We start from the raw sequence: 16,641 nt of genomic DNA, 5'->3' as shown, positions 1-16,641 counted from the left end.
TCCCCCTGGAATTTCTTGTTTGTGTGCTCCCATAATCTCATTTCTTTGGTGTCTGTATGAAGCTTGAGTTAGTTGAATGCCAGAAGCCAAATACTCTTTGACTAATATCTTTTTATTAGATTTTGTGTGTGCATGCGTGCCCACATGGTACGTGTGAGAGAGAGATCACCCTTTAAAACCCACTTTATACCCTTGGAGGCTGTGACAGGCACTCTGCAAGGATCTTCCCAGCAGCATGTTTCTATCTCTAACCCCCAGTGCAGGAGGTTTAAGAGATATATTTGGCTTTTGGTGGGATTTACAGGTGTCGTGTTGGAAGGGAGGGTGGTTTCGGGGAAAAGCTGACGTTGGTGCTTGTGTTGGAAGACTTCACATTGCCACGTCTCTGCCTGGTAGCTCTGGACTTGTTACAGCTCCTGAAAGTGGGGAGCAAAGAGTGTCCCCCCCCAGGATGTCCCAGAGCTTGTGGGCTGGTGGAGCTGGGAGCTGGCATGGGGATGTTTCTGAGAGCGAGCTCCCTCGGCCACGTCCTCCCGGGTTTCAAAGGCAGTCTGGATTTGATCAAACCCCAACCTTTTCCCCCAGCACCTTGCAGAGGGGAGGATGCCAAAGAGTCCCTCTGTGCCTGCAGCGTGGGCGTGCAGTATATGGGTGGACGACAGGGAAGGAGGCAGCAGGACGACTCCTTGCAGGTCCCTGGGCTCTGCCCTGTGCCATGTGGGCACGGGTACCTGTGCTTATGCCCACAGCAAACACTTCACCTGCGGCCAGCCTAGCAGAGTACAGAGCTCCAGCTCAGCTGGGGACTTCCCAGGTCCTCCTGTGCTGTTCTGCTCTGCTCGGGGAGCGGACAAGAGCGAAGGCTCACTGCCACCTCTAGGCAAGCACCAGCATAGGCACTTGCTCTAAACTAGAGCACAGACAGACAATCCTGGGATTTGTCCCAAATCACTGCAGTCTCTGTGCCAGACCCCCCTATCAGCTGGTGTGTGTGTGTGTGTGCAGTTGCATAGGCTCCTTAAGCTTTAGTATAAATATATTTAGCCGTTTCTTTATTCCCCGGGCAGTAATCCCTCGAACGCATTTTGAGTTGCATAGAAATAGCAGCCGAGTAACTCCAGAGCTGTGGCTGCCGGGGATATTGCGTGTGTGATCTGTGCCGAGGCCACGGTTTCCTAAGGATCTTGGAGAGCCAAGCATCCCGAGCGGCACGCTCCTGCCGGTGGGCTGCGAGCCCTGGCAGCAGGGCTGGCCACTGGCCACCCACCCCTCGAGAGGAACCCATCGCTAGCTCCTTGGCACCCACCTGACCTCCCCACCGGAGCCCACCGCCGCCGCTGGCTCCTGAGAGAGAGGTGGGTGAGGGTAGATGGCAGCCAGAGAGGGGAAAGAGCCCACGTTTGGGGAGGGGGAGGGAAAGGAAACTTGGGTGAGCATTAGCTGCTGTGTTTATATTTGGCTTCTCTAACCACTGGCAGCATATGGCCAGAAGCAAGCAGCGCTGAGCTGATTTCAGAGGAGAGAGGGAACCGGGGAGCAGCTGTGCAAGGGACAGGGAGGAGGGTATTCCCTCTCCCGAGCAGTTTTGGGGGATAACTTGCTCGGTAGCACCGCTTGCATTTGCTCCCAGGTATGAGAAGGGGGGAAGCAACTTCCATGGACAAGGCTGGGCATGGGCCGGGGGGGGTGGGGGGGGGTGGGGGCGGGGCGGGGGGCTTCTCCAGAGCTGGGTTCTCTTCTCCAGGGCTCTAGGCTGCCAAGTAGGATGAGGCAGGATTACAGCAACATGCTCCCTGTGGAGAAATCCTGTCCACCAGTGCTCTTTGCTGGAGGAAGGAAGGTACAAACCTTTGCTGTCACACCAAGAGCTGTGTGGGAACGGGCTCACTGGGTGCGGATGGGCTGCAGAGGGTCTCGCTCCACCTCCTCCATTTACAGAACATCTGTCCCATTAATTGTTTATGAACCTCCAAGCCTTCCTCTCTGGGCTGACTCATGGCTACAGCCTGGAGAGAAAGGCTACCTGGGGCTCCTTCCTGGCTCAGGGGGATGCACAGGACCACGCGCAGGCCAGCAGCCCCCTTCTAGTACCAGCACTTTGCTCCTGGCTTGCGCAGGTGTACAGACTTCAGCAAAGCTCTAGATGATACAGAAGTGAGCGTTGTCCCGTTAAGTTTTCTGCAGTTGAAGGAAGTGCTGCCATGCCCTGGGGAGGATGAAGCTCACAGATGAGCACAGCTCATCTGGTTCCCTTGGGACTTGTGGGGAGGGCTGGGGTCCTGCCAAGGGGGAAGCTGCAGGGTGGTGGGGGTGGGTGTGCTGCATTGCCAAAGATGTGCCCTGGAGAACGTGGGGAGCCCTGCTTACCTGGATCCAAGCACCCTGGCAGTCGGGGCTTTGCTTCCCCAGTGTGGTTTTGCCTCACTGGAAGAAGGGCAGAAGAGCAGTGGGGTGCCGGTGGCCAAGCTCATGTTGCCTGTCAGGTTGGCTTTGGTAGTGCAGAGTGCCTTTGAACACCACATGAGTGCCATTGCACCCATCAGCCTTCCGTGAGCCAGACCTCCAGCCACTCTATGCTCATCCCTGCCTGCCTGCACCCCCATCCAAGGGGGACCGGTCCAGTTTCTCTGATAATCACTAGCACACACCACCCTGCAGCACTAAGGTTGTGCTCAGAGATGTGAGCCCTGAAGGGAGAAGGTTTCAGGCTCTCCTTAGCCTGGGCTAAAGCTGGCAATTTTCAGCCTGTGACTGGATCACAAAGCCCTTCTTTGCCGGTGTGCACCTACTCATCACTCCACGGGGCAGGTTTCCCTGCCCAGTGGATCAGAGCAGATGCTGTTGGGTAGCTTACGACCAGATCAATCCTGCTGCATCTAAATAGGCATAATTATGTTTTAATTAGCCCCAGACAGAGCATTACAGCTTGATGTATGGGTAGTGTGAGGAGGGGGGAGAATGGGGAAAGCAGCTCCAGCCCCAATTCTGCTGCTGCATTTGCCTGTCTTCTCCTCTTTGCCACCTCTGTAGAACTCCCTGAGTGCTGGGGAGGAACAGGGCTGCTCCGTTTCTTCTTCCCTGTAGGAAGTTTTGTAATTGAATCACCTGCTGTGGTGCACGCTATTTGCCTGCCTCTGGAGTGGTGGTGGGGCAGGCAGGCTGGGGATGCTCAGGGTGGCTGGCTCCTGGAGCTGCCGGGCATCCATGAGCTGTGCATCTCCACCAGGCTGAAGCCACCTCTCCATGCTCCGGTGGGAGCTGCCCCCTTGGCTTGGGAGGTGGCTGCAAGCAGGTGAACCTCACACTCCTGCCCGAGAGCCCGCTTGGGTTTATATAATATTATATATCTATAATTGTGTGTTTGTTGTTGCCATGGGAATGAGCACAATTGCAAAGCCCGGAGACTGATGTCAAGCCTCGGTCTGCACCGGCTTTATCGGGGGCAGGTGAAGAGTCAGAAGGGGAAACGGGGTGAGGAGGAGTCCCTTCACTCTCTCCCCGGTGTGCAGCCCAGGCTCGGCTCTGGCACTGGAGGTACAGACAGCTGGGAGAGGGGCAGCACTGCCTGGCTTAGGGCTGGGGGCTCCGGGGGAGCCTGGCGGGGCTGGTGCCCCCCACTCTGGACACAGGGAAGGCAGGGGCAGCCCTCCAGGAGGTGGCTGCCTGCTGTCAGGGGAAGAGGGGGCTTATCTGCAGCCCTGGAAACACAACCCGGCCGGGGACAGAAAGGCGGGGGGTGGCGGTGGTGGGGGGTGGGGGTGGTTTACGGCTTTGCAGAGCCGCGGAGGGATTGCAGGGGGAGCGGGGCTGGGGGGGGGACTGGGGCGGGCAGAGCCCCCCTCCCTCGGGGCAGGCTGAGGCGGGCCCGCCGGCTGCGCAGCGGAGCTTCCCGGCAACAAGTGGGGGCCGAAGTAGGGGCGGGGGGGGTGTCTGTCGGCTCTTTAATTGGTGGGGGGGCGATGCTCCCGGGCAAGGGGAGGGAGGGGGAAGGAAAGCCACGCTGGAAATGAGGTTATATAAAAGATGTATGATTTGGAGAGCAGAGTGTCTCCTAATGAGGGCTGCACCGGCTCGCTCCACACCCATAAAAACCCTGGTTGAACGTCAAAGCGGATTCGTTTCGGTGATGCTGGGATAAAGGGGCGCAGCGAGGGCTGGCTCCCTCCCTGCAGCCGGGCTCCGTCCCTCCGCCGGGCGAGATGCGCCTGGCGGCGCCGGGGCCAGGGACGGGAACGGCTCCTCTCCGCCGCACGGTAGGTAGGGCGGTGGGCGGGCTGCCCCCGGCCCCGCACCGGGCTCCGCTTCTCCGGGAAACTTTGCGGCGGGGCAGGGGGTGAGGGACCGGCCGCGCAGCCCCGCGGGACCGTGCGCTCCCTCGGGCGCCCGTCGGAAGCGCTCCCCGCCGCCGCCTCGGGCACCGGGGCTGCCCCGCTCCGCCGTGCCCCGGGACGGGGAGGGGGACGGTCCCAGCCCCCCGGCCCCGCCGGTGCCCCCGGAGGCAGAAGCCCGGGGCTGGGCGGAGGCGCCCGAGCCGCCCCCGGGCCCCCGCGGCGGGGCGGGCACGCGTGGGATCCGGGCGGCTAAAGCCGCTTTGCTGGCCCGGGGAGCGAGGCCGTGGGTGGCAGCGCCCAGACGTGGCTCCCAGCCGCCCCCCCTCCTCCAACCCTTGGGCCGCTGCTGTCGGTGCCCTCCGCACCCCCCGGCTCCGCTGCAAACTTCCTCCACCGCCTCCGTGCCCGGGTCCCCCCCGCGTCCCCCGGGCTGCGGGGGCTGAGCCAGCTGCGGGGACGGAGCGAAGCTGGCTCTCATCTCCCTTCCTCCGTAACTCTTTGCAGCAAGTTTGGATGGGGAGGCACTTTAGTGGGGGGGACACGTAGCAGGGACAGGGGGAGAGGGAAGCTTGCCCCGAGGAGGACAGGCAGGGGCAGGTGGGCAGTGTGCGCGGGGAGGGCAGGGGGCAGCGCGCCCGGGACAGCCGGCAGTTTGCCCGGGGAGGGAAGGGAGAGGAGCCGGGGGGGCGGCACCGGCTGCGATCTGTCCGGGGAGGGCAGGGGCAGGGGAACAGCGTGCCTATGAGGGAGGGTGAGCGGGGGTTTTTCCACCACGGGGAGGGGGACGGCAGAGACAGTTTCTGGGGAGGGCGAGTGTGCATTTCCCTGGGGGGCGGAGGCGGGGGAGCGGGCAGTTTCCCGGGATGAGGATGGTTCCCCAGGGGGCGGCAGTGTCCCGGGGGTAGGGGCAGTGTCCCGGGGTTAGGGGCAGTTCCCCGGGATGAGGACAGTTCCCGGGGGTAGCGGGGGGGTGGGCAGGGCTGCCCCCACCCGCGGTGGGCAGTGCCGGAGCTGTCCCGGGTGCTGAACGCCGCGGGCGCCGCCGCCCCCCCCCCCCCCCCCCCCCTCCCCGCGGCAGCCTGGGCACCGGCGGGGAGGGCTGGGGGCTGCAGGAGATGCTGTCACCCGCCTGGTGCTTGGGGAGGGGTGTTGTGAACACACACCGGATCCTGCCGCTGCTGTTCCCCACCATCCCATGGGGTCGGGATGCCCCCGCTGTCGCCGGGGGGTCCCTGCCATTCCAGGGTCGCTGGGGTGGGGTAGAGACAGCCCGATGCGGCTTCAGCCCCGAGTGAGGTCCCCTGTGATGTCCCGCTCACGGCTGGCTCCTGTCCTTCAGGGAGAGCTGAGGGTCAGTGCGGACCTTGCCCTCTCCCCACCCGTACCCCGAGGACCTCGACAGTCCCTTTGGATGCTCTCGAAACGCAGAAGGGAGTTGTTGCAGGGATCAAAGGAGATGAACCCTGCTTGCCCTGCCTGCCCTGCCTGTGGTCTCGCTTTCGGCTTGGTTTGCAGTAGATAGTAGAAAGCTTTTGTTTTGTGCTGGCAAAGCAGAAGAAAAAGAGAGCTCTGTACACGCACATCTGGTGTATCTGGTGCTGGGGTGGGTGTGCATCACCTCATCCAGCTCCAGTCCCGCAGAGCCTTCCCCTGCCTCGGCTCTGCGCTCCCTGAGCACGCTGACTCCACAGCCCAGGTGCAGACATTTTCTTCCAACGCTGTCAAGTTATGACTGTCAGGAGGAAATTCTGGCAGGCAACTTGACAATTATCTGCTGAGTCCCCGAGGAGCTGATCCGCCTCTCACTGAAATGGAGGGGAAGTGTCTCCTTCCTTCCGTGGAGCACAGGCTGTCTGGAGTGGGAGACGTGGGAGTTAGCAGGGGGCAGTTGCAGTGGCTGGGGGCTCAACTGCTTTAAATACCAGCTCGTCATTGTCTTCTACATCCCCAAATACTGATGGCTTAGGCAGACGACAGAGCGGGATCTACAGGGATGATCACACAAAAGCTGCGGGGAGGCTTCTGGGGCAGGGGGGCTGTTCAAAATACCACTCTCCTGGAGACTGCTACCTGCACACCTTGGTCGGCTCTGCCTTTTCTGTTAAAGGTCTCAGGTAGGGAAGTCTAATTTTAGAGAATTAGGTTTTGCATCAGATATTTCTTCCTCCCTCTGTTTTCTTCTAGCTTGTATTACTCTACAAACTCAGTCATATACTCTCCAGTTTTAAAACGTGCATATGTTTGCAAACAAACTCCCAGTACAGAGTCTCTTCTTACGCAGACATGGATTTTGAGGGGATATTTCTCTAATCAGATACCTGCACTGGGAGAAGAATTACACTCCCTCGTGAGCTAAGGAGAGTGACAAGTAGTCCTTGTGCCCTTTGAATTCTGTTTGTTCCCTCTGTCAGTGCGGCAATCGTAAGCGAGTACTGGAGAGGCCATCTTAGGCAGAGGGGTTTGGGCTGAATCCTCACTTGCAATGAATGTTGTGTGTCTGCTGATGGGGATGGGTTGGTCCTCCCTGACCCTCAGGGACATTTTGGCCATGTCAGATTATTATTTCCCCCACCCTGCTTTGCTCGTGTATTTTGTGTTTTCCATTTCAGTAGCGTATCTGTACAAAGGCTTAGGAAATCTGCCAGATTGCCTAAATCAGTGCCTGAAAACAACTATATATAGTAACCGATAAGTCACATGAGCTCGGCTCGCATAGATTAGCATTTACCTTTCCTGAGTAATGAGAATATTGTTTGATACTTGTTGATATCATCAAATTTTACTAAAGAAATACAATCCCAATAGCAAGGGACTGGTTTTGAGTGGAGGTTCCAAAGATAAAATGCCTTTGCTCTGCTCACGCTGTTCCGATTGTATCTGTGCATTAAATCAAATCTATATACGTGATCTGATCTCTTGTACATAGCCAAAAATAAACATATTGTGTCCCGAAGAGGGAATGCTCTGTAAGCCACTGTCTGGCTGAAGCTGGATGAAAGCGTGTTTACTTCTATCCGCTTGTTCCAAATTAACTCTGTGATGGGCTGTGTGTGAGAACGGACCCAGCGCGCCCCGGATTGCCACCCCACACGGCAGCTGTAAAGTGAGTGAAGTACTGATATGATGCCAAGCGAGTGCTCAGGCTCGGGCTGTGAGCACAAGAAGCATGCAGTCTGGAACGCCCATATGTTATCAGTATGTTGGCTCTATATGCAGAGTATGGAAACCTGCAAGTACTGTGCGTATATATACAAAACCAAAGGTATTTATGCTAAGGCAACCCTTTCCATAGCCTCTCTTTCAGATGACAATTCAGAAATGCTTAACAAGATCTTGCGATGCCCATCTAGGGTAGGCTTGTCTTAATCCCATTTTGCAGAGTCTCTGGCTTATGTTTTCAGACATGCTGAAAACGTGCAGCGCTTCCTTGCCTTGAAAGTCATGAAAGCTCAGTCTTTTCAGAGCAGGACCCATCCTTCATCTCCAACCACCACCAAAATGAGCTTGTCCTTGGAAATATCAGTGACATGTCTCAGCCAAGGGCTCCAGTCCCACTGCAGTGCAGTGGGACCGTGGCCCTGGTGTGACAGCCTGCCCCACTGCTGCCTCACCCCATGATGCCAGTATTGAGGAGGAGGGTCTTGGGAGACCAAAATCCTCTTCTCTGGCATGGGGAAATATTTTCAAAATAGGGGCTGGGGCTGCTTCAGCCAAAGGCAGCATCACCAGCATGGGACTCTCCCATGGGGAAAGGGGAAAAGCCCCAGGAACTGATGAGCATCAGACCCCATTTCCATTCCTCTCTTTCATGGACTCATGGCTTTATTTCCATGGTGCCCCATGCCCAGCCCCATCTTCAGGGATGTTGGCAGAGTGAGGTTGATGTGGCTGATGCTGCTTCTAAGGAACAGCCTCGCTTTTGCAGGCAGCACCTTTAGCGAAAATTAGGAAGCAGAAAATTCCACATCTCCCCACTCCAGTCCTGCCCAAATTAGAGCTGGAGCCCTCCGAAGGACGAGGAACAGGTCCCAGGAGGCCCCTAGAGAACTTTGCCGCCACCGTTGATACTATGGCAACAAGTGCTAATGCGAAACCCTAAGAAAAGCACGGACAGAAACTCAGGGGAACAAATTATCTTTGCTTTTTGCCTTGTGCAGTCACTGAGGATGCTGGTGCAAAGAGAGCAAGAGCTCTGCTTTGACTCCAGGTACCAGATTCATTGGTGGGGAATCGTACCTCTAGCCCTCCTGTGCCTTTTGATGTTGAAGAGAGATGGTAGCGGTGCTTGGGGGACAGAGAAAATCTCTCAGCCCTTTCAGCGGCGGGCTTTCATGGGGACCTGGCAGGAGGCTTGTGTCTCCAAATCGAGGAACCCAGGCTTGTGCGAGGAGCCTGATGTTTTTCTGAGGTTTTTAAATAGTGATATGAGTCACTCTTTATGAAAGTCAGTGACAATAAGGTTTATTGCTATTTAGTGTCCTAATTGGGCTACTTCTCCCACTAGCTTGTTAGAGTAGGAAAATTAAACACCATGCGAGAAGAATTTTGGGGAGTCAGCAGCAAAGGAGGGGATGAGAACGTGAGATGATGAAACGAGCTGGGTGTTTAATTCCTGGACCGACTCTGAGCCAAGAGCTCTGTCGCTGACTTTATTGATGCCGGCTGGTAGCTCTGGAGCTATTACAGCTCCAGCCAACATGCTGCGATTTTTAAATTCCCTTTTTCTTTCTTTCTAAATGGAGCCACGATCCCCTTCTCGTGCTGTGATTGGATTTCGGGGCCATCCATCAAGTGGCATTTTCTCATTTATTTCCTATCTACCTATTTTGTCATCTAGGACAAAGTGGTGTTGTGTTAACACGGGTCCCATTTGTCAAACTGGAGTCGCTGGTGTAATTCCAATTCTCTCAGCAAATTGATGGTGGTGAAATTTATGTTTTACAGATGGGCCAAGCCCTAATAAGAACATCAGTTTTAGATGGGGTTAGAGGCAGAATTGACGGTTTTATCTAAACTCTGTTTCAGCCGCACATCACAGGCGCCAAGCAAATATTGTACGAAACAGTAGAAGAGAGATGGTGGGCGCGTTACTGAAATATGCTAAGCCTTGAACTCCAAATTAAAAGAAACCCCTGTTTCTTTCATCTAAAACAAAAGGGAATTTTGTCAACACAGTTGTCTTGGCAACATTAAAATGTATTGCCTGCGGTCTGCTTGGAGAGGTGAGTTTCGTATCAGATGGGGCAAATGGGAGAGGGATAAAGGACTTCATTAAATTACAGCAAAGTTTTGGTGTGGTCCTGCCTCCTCTAGCATTGCTGCTCCATGAGTGTGTGGGGGACTGGCCTGAACAGAGTAGAAAATTTCAGTTGGAAGGGACCTACAATCATCGCCTAGTCCATCCACCTAGAAGGTGTGCTGGTGGCTGCTTGCACCGGCAGGACCAGGCTTTTGTCGGCTGTTTTATTCCCTGGAGAGGAACAGGGGGGTGAACACAAAACCAAGTGCCAGGAGCTGGATCAATGTGCAGGTCGTGGGGCTTTGGGGCAGCTTCAGCCTGATGACATGGCCATGAGCAAAAAGGTATAATTTTGCTTTCTAGAAAACAGCCCCTTGCTTAGAGGCAAATGAACCCTCTCAGGGAGTGGACATAGATTTATTTATATCAGAGAGCAAGCATTTATTTTATTAACTGTTCTTTTACCAGTAAGATAGGCATGTTTTCAGTGCACTCATGCCCTACTGATGTGGGGGAGGCAAAGGGGCGTCTCCAGGGCTGAGAAGTTGGCACTTCATCCCTTCGGCAGCATCCTTCCTGGCCTTGCTGGTTTCTGTGGCTGCATGGAGCGGTCCAGCAGCTCTGCAGCATCACTGGCCAGTGGGCACTGGCACCAGGGTGTTGTACAGATGGCAAAGTGCCTCTTATTTAATTCACTCCTATGTGTAAATCAGGTTTATTGGGAGTGAAGAAAATGTTGTGGCCCAAGTGAAATAGCCACTTCCCAGCCCCATGTGCTGGGGATGAGAAAGGAGGAGTGGAACACGTTGTTTGGCTGTGAAGGAAAAAGGGCTCATTCCTTCCTGGGTGGATTTTGGCAAGGTTGGTGGGAGGTGGATAATTACAGATAGCTGGGGCAACATTGTCTGTATATTCTCAGGATTGAAAGGCCATGTATATAGATACTCCACGGTGTCGGTCTGAGCCGAATGGGAGTTGAGCGGAGAACTGCTGGCACGCGTGTGCTGGCTGCCAGTGAATCACTTTAATGCTCCATTTTCAGATGCACAAACACGCAGGTTTACAGTAACTGTGCATATGTTGCATCCCATTGCTCCTCATCAGATTCACTGATGCTCCATGGGTCATAAAAATTAAACGGGCATAAATCCATCAGCCCTGGGGTTCTTCATTGGATGCTATAAATCCCATGAAAACTAATTAAATAGGACAATGGTGTCCATTTAAAGCTGGCACGTAGAAAGGTAAGCCATTACTGCAGCCAAGACAGGACTCAAAATTGATTTGCAAGGGCAAGGACAACCCAAGTGCCGGCACCGAAGGGCTGGTGTTGGGTGCCTCCTAGCTCGCCGTAGCCTGCGGCTCCTGGTGGGGAGAGTTAGGAGATTGTGTTAAGCTCCTAAGATTGATTTCTTCTCCGCTTTGCTTTCTAAATCAAATCATCCAATTAACATATGCACTGGAGTTTGTTGCTTGAAATGTTATGTGGCAACTCTAAAAGCTTTTCGTTATTGCTTTTCGTAGGACTCGTTTGTTAAGCGAATGCCCTTCGTCGCTGCCGTAGGGAAGCCCGTTCTGCTGCTCTTCCCTAGGCTGATTAAAGCCTCCAAAACAAGCAACTTCAGTGTGGATCGGTGTGGAGATCAGAGTTAACGCTTTTTGTAACGCTTGTCTGGGGTGCTGAAAGTTTGCAGCTCTGCAGGGTTTGTTGTTCTTCGGTAATTTGAGTTGGTGTCATGCTTTGGAAAGGGGAGGGAAACTGAGGCAGGGAGAGGACAGCACTGTCCGTGAATGTTTATTCAAGCAGGGTGGCTCGGCAGGGAGCTAAGCCCAGCTTTGCCATCTCCCAGCTGTTTTTCAGGGGTAAAATAAGTGTTTCCACCTGGGTGGCACTCACCCCATTGAAACCCTGCTCACCGTGCTGCTCTCACTGGTTTTAAGGAGTTAGACACGACACATCCAGTAACTTTAAATGTATGACCTGGCAAATGTACTACTGCTCTTGGGTTCATAAATCAGACTCTTCATGATGCTCGTAGGGAGAACTGAACTCGGCAGAGCTGGACGCAGCTCAGCCACCCGCACTACAAAGCGCCGGTGTCTCCCTGTCATTTCACATGGGGGTTGAATCTTTCAGGTTTCATCTGAAATGGGTCCCCTCTGGGAACAGACGTCCAGATGTCCTGGGACACCCTGGGAGCTGGGGAAGCCCTGACCCACTTGGGGTGTCTGGAGGAGTCTTCCTTGTGTTCCCAAGTGTCTCCTGCTGCCTTCTCGTGCCCTGAACTTCTCCCTCACTCTCCCATCTTCAGTCTGAGCTTGTGCAAGATTTTGCAGCTGGAAAACAGTTGGGCTCAGCGATCTTATGGTTATTAGCCAACCTAAATGGTTCTATGAAAATACTTGTTCAACTCTTCCCCAAAGGAGTAGAAGGGTCAGGGGCCTTAGAGGCAGGTTGCCCTCAATCTCCTGCCTGCTCCTCTGCTTTCTGGCTTTTTTCTGACCTTCCTTACTCTGGGGAGCAGCTGAGAAAAAGGAAAGAAAAGACTTGAGTTAGAGGGAGGGAAAAGAATATCCTGAACAGGCACATAGTGTCATGGCTTGTCTGCCAGCTAGTCCCTGGCTGCTGCTGCAGAGCCCACAGCTGGGCGGTGTGTGTGTGTGTGAGATACTGATCACCCATGGGAGAAGGCATGCAAGGTCGGGGAGCGAGCCGCCCTCTTTTCTGTAGGGGACATGCTGGTACCCCCATCTTGGAGAAAGCCCTGGCTGGGTGTTTAGTTATCACCTAGAATCTACTTTTTTCTTCTTTTCCCTCTTGTAAGGAATACTGAACTGTTGGTGAGTTTCAGGGATGGGGAACAATGTGCACCCAGCAGTATGTTCACTGCAATCCTGCGGACTGGAGCTGCACATATGTAACAAATTATAAGCTTTGCTAGAAGCTTTTTGGAGGAAGGAAATTGGCCTGGTAGGAGAAGAGTGAGGAACTGTAAACAGTCTGCAGTTTCCCGGCTCTTTGGGGCAGATGAGGGCCCTTTCCAGTGAGCTCAGCATCACCCCGTTCCCCTGCAAGTGCTGCAGTGAGGGGTCGAGCTGGGCTGAGAGACATCATCTCCTCCAGCTGTTGAGCATCTGCCCGTGGGAGCTGCTGTGGCTGACCAGTGGTGACAGGGGCTCGTGCCGGGCAGACCCCGAGATGGCCCTGGCCCCGCTGAGATGGGCACGATGCAAACACAGACTTCACCGACAGTGAGGCGTTTGTGAGCGCTGTGTAGCCAGTGACTAATCCAGAGCAAATAACAGGGTTGTCCCCTTGAAGAGAAGCTGACAGGCCCACACTCGCCTCGTACTTACACTGCTCTCAAAGCCACATTCATCCTTGCAGTGTCAGCTAAGACATTAGAAATCAGTCCTGCGTGAATCGGTGGCTTGCCCAGATGTCAGGGTGATGGTGACCTTGTTTGCAGGGGGGACCAGTGGAAGGGCTGGGGGATGCAGGGACTGTGCCGGTGGGCTGCCGGGAGCAGGGCAGGGAGGAGGAAGCTGGTCCTGTGGCTTGGTGCTGGCACCAAAGAGCCTGCGAAAGAGGTGAAGGCTCGGCTGGGATCCTGCCATGTCCAGCATGGCCGGTGAAAGCAGGCTCTGGCTGGGGAAGGGATGGAGGGGCTGGAAAGGAAGGGGGAGAGGGACAGGACCTTCACTGTAGAAGCATGACCGTCTACAGCCCTCACATGGCCTGGGGAGCCACGTCTCATTGACTTCTGATGGGACCCTCCCTCCCCAGGTGGCCTGGACATCTGGAGATGTCCTTCTTCACTGCCCGGAGCCCTGCGAGGTGGCACAACCCATCACGGCTGGCAGAGGTCCTGCTCGGTGACTTCTGGCCAGGGCCACTTGCAGGAAGTCACCCAGCGATTAGAGCTTGTGTCACCCAGATTAATTAGCCCTTGAGGAGTGGACTCCCCATGGCCCTGCTCAGGCGACATGTAACGCTTTGCAGGCTGCTACTGCTCTGCAGGGCTGAGCAATGGCAGGAGAAGGGCAATAAGGGTTAAATCCATTGGCTGGGGTTACCGGTCTCTAATTGCTTTTTTCTTTACTCCCCTGTAAAAAGCCAGTCTGGGGTCAGCAGCCTTTGTCACATGAGGATTAAAATGCTCAAGCGAGTTAATTCCAGGGCTGGTGTCACTGCCCTGCTCCTCATATCCCTGTTTTTCCCATCTAGGTGCTGGAGGGAGCTCCTGACAGAGGGGGGCTCAGTGTCTGAAGGTGCAAACACTGCCCTGAATGTGCTGCCTCTGGGAGACAAGACAGCATTTTCCTTGGAGTGTTAGTGCCTCCAGCCTGCAGCTCTAGTGCCCTCTGTTCTCTCCCCAGAATTCAAATTTAAAAAAGAAAAGACATCTGCATTTCAGCTTGCTGCTAAATGTCAGGGCACAGTCCTGGAGACAAGTGTTGTTCAGAGCATCTAAGAGATGGGAGGGGAACGTGGAGAAGGTTTGGGAGCTGAAGTTATCAAACGCATGTAGGCGTGTCAGAACCAGGGTCCCATCAGAAGTCAATGAGATGTGGCTCCCCAGGCCACGCGAGGGCTGTAGACGGTCATGCCCAGCTGCACGCGGTTCTCCCAAGAGCTGGGTAAACTCATTGCATGTTCTCCCCTAGGTGGTTTTCCATCAGCTAAAGCAGTTTGTTTGGGAACTGTTCAGAACTGAATGGCAGGGCTGAGCACGGGGGAGTGCTAGCTTTGCCTCCTGTATCCCCGTGCCAGGCTTGAAATATGGGGAGAGGAGGAGCTGAGGCAGGCTGAGGCTGTGATCCCTGTAGCCAGACTTAAAAGCACTTGCCGTTGTCAGTGCTTTGCTGTAACTCAGGGTAAGGGGAGCTGAATGTCCTTTTCTACTGCCTCATTTTGCTTGTGGCTGCTACCTTTTCTCCTGAAGCATCGCAACAATCTTGGTGTGACAGCACCTATGGAACGGGCTTCATCCCAGACAGGGATATACATCCCCTGCCTGGTCATCCTGATCCATCTTGGCCATCAGGTTGTTGGATACACTGGAAAACACAGGGAGACAAGATCCTCAGCTGGCAGAAATTGCCGCCAAGCTCTGCGTGGCTTTACCCATTTGCCACTCACGTGGTTTTTACTCACAACCCATGGGCGAAGCGGGGACGGTCCGAGCAAGGCTGCCCAGCAGCCCCCTCCCAGGGCTCCCCTGCTCCCCCCACGCTTTCCTGGCCCCTGCTGAACAGATGGTGCCGATTTTCGCAGAGAGGGTGGAGGAAACAAAGCCCAGAGCGATGAGAGGCTGCAGCCTGTCTCCCAAACGCAGCCCGGGGGATGACATCTGTGGGGACGGGCTGATGCATGTGGGTGTCTGTGGCGTGCCGAGCCCCGTGCCGAGCCGGCACTTATGCCTGCCCTATCTCACTTTTCTTTCTTCTTTGTTTTATTTCCTCCTCTCTAGATAAAGAAGCTTGCGGACCATTTGCAGGGATGTTGGTGAAGCGAGCGGGCTGCCTCCCCGCCTCTGCCCAGCGCAGGACCAGAGGCTGACTTGAAGCTGGCATGTTGCCCCCTCCAGCCCCTGCTCGGCCGTGCAATGCCTAGCCCTGCCTGCCCTGCCTGCCCTGCCCCTAGCCTTGCTTTCCACTGGTGATACACCCTGCTTTTCCCCAGCTGCGTTTCAGAGAGGCGGCAGCGAGCATGCTGAAGGAATCCAGCCTGCAGCCAAAGCCCAGAGGAGTTTTGCAGTGAGGCCAGTTGCTTAAAAGCCAAAAAGTTGCCCCTTCCCTGCCCCGGTGTGGATAAGCATCTCGGACAGTGAATTTCTCTGTGCTGAGTGGGTGCTGAGGTCCTGGGCTGCAGGCTCAAAAAGGGGGGCTGCCATGGAAGAGAATGTGTTCAGCGTGCAGCAGATACAGCCCAATGTCATATCAGTGAAGCTCTTCAAGCGCAAGGTGGGCGGCCTCGGCTTCTTGGTGAAGGAGCGCGTCAGCAAGCCGCCTGTCATCATCTCGGACCTGATCCGGGGAGGGGCTGCAGAGCAGAGTGGCCTCATCCAGGCTGGGGACATCATTTTAGCCGTCAATGGCAGGCCCCTGGTGGACATGAGCTATGAGACCGCGCTGGAGATACTGAGAAGCATCGCCTCTGAGACCTACGTGGTCCTCATCCTGAGGGGTCCTGAGGGCTTCACCACTCACCTGGAGACCACTTTTGCAGGTGACGGGACACCAAAAACCATCCGTGTCACCAGACCCCTCTGCCCGACTCCGAAGGCTGTTGACTTGTCCAACCCAAGCCTGCACGGCAAAGAGCAGCCGCTGCCAGCAGCCGACCGAACCATGGGCTCCCTGTGGACAAGAGAGATGGGGCGGGAGGTGGAGCCAATGGTCCACGTTAATGGTGTTGTTACCAGCAGCAAAGGACAGGATGCTGGGAAGGGGAAGGAGGGTGCTTGTGGTCACTCTTGCCTCAACGGCGGCGTGGAAGACAATGAACTGCTCAAAGAAATCGAGCCTGTCCTGGATCTCCTGAACAGCAGCAGTAAGGACAGCGATGGAAATGCACCCTCCAAGGTAGAGACAAGAGATATAGAAGTCCAAGTGGACTGGTAGGTCCCTAAATACGTTTTTTACATTTGGTGAAATGTGCTGGTTTTGGCTACCCAATGTGGCTGGTTTAGGTGTCGCGAGCACCTCTCCAGAAATGGCTGCTGTCTGACACAGCAGGATGGAGGTGGAGAGGAAGGGGTGCAAAAAAAAGGGGGGAGCAGTTGATGAGGGGAAGATAAAAGTAATGAAAAATTGGTAGCAGATGGTGGAAGAGAGGGAGAAAGATGTAAGCATGGGAAATCGGGGAACAGTAGGAGTAATGTCTCATGGAAAGCTGAGCTTTGCGATGTGGTGGATCACAGGCTGGGCTGGGGTTTGTTTCTGTTCTATGTTCTTGATCTTATTTAAGTTTAAATAAAATCCCATGCCTCAGTTTCCCCACCTGCTAAATAAGATTCATGGTATTGTCTGTCCACGCTATCCTGCTTTAGAGCTCTCCGGTTGATA

At 55.0% G+C, this 16,641-nt stretch overlaps 1 protein-coding gene across 2 annotated transcripts in view; it reads left to right on the top strand.

Moving 5' to 3' along the window:
- NOS1 (nitric oxide synthase 1) overlaps positions 1-16,641 on the top strand; it is an 85,729-nt gene that overhangs the window by 21,450 nt on the left and 47,638 nt on the right. For both annotated transcript variants that reach the window (XM_080365645.1, XM_080365644.1), the window contains exon 2: positions 15,045-16,193. In XM_080365645.1, coding sequence (XP_080221771.1) covers positions 15,466-16,193 — 728 coding nt within the window. In that variant the 5' untranslated portion in view covers positions 15,045-15,465. The remainder of the gene's footprint in view (positions 1-15,044; positions 16,194-16,641) is intronic.

Source organism: Falco punctatus (genome assembly GCF_963210335.1).
Source record: "Falco punctatus genome assembly, chromosome: 1".
Taxonomy (NCBI): domain Eukaryota; kingdom Metazoa; phylum Chordata; class Aves; order Falconiformes; family Falconidae; genus Falco; species Falco punctatus.
The sequence above is the reverse complement of the archived record's forward strand: the minus strand, read 5'-3'. Positions and strand labels throughout refer to the sequence as shown.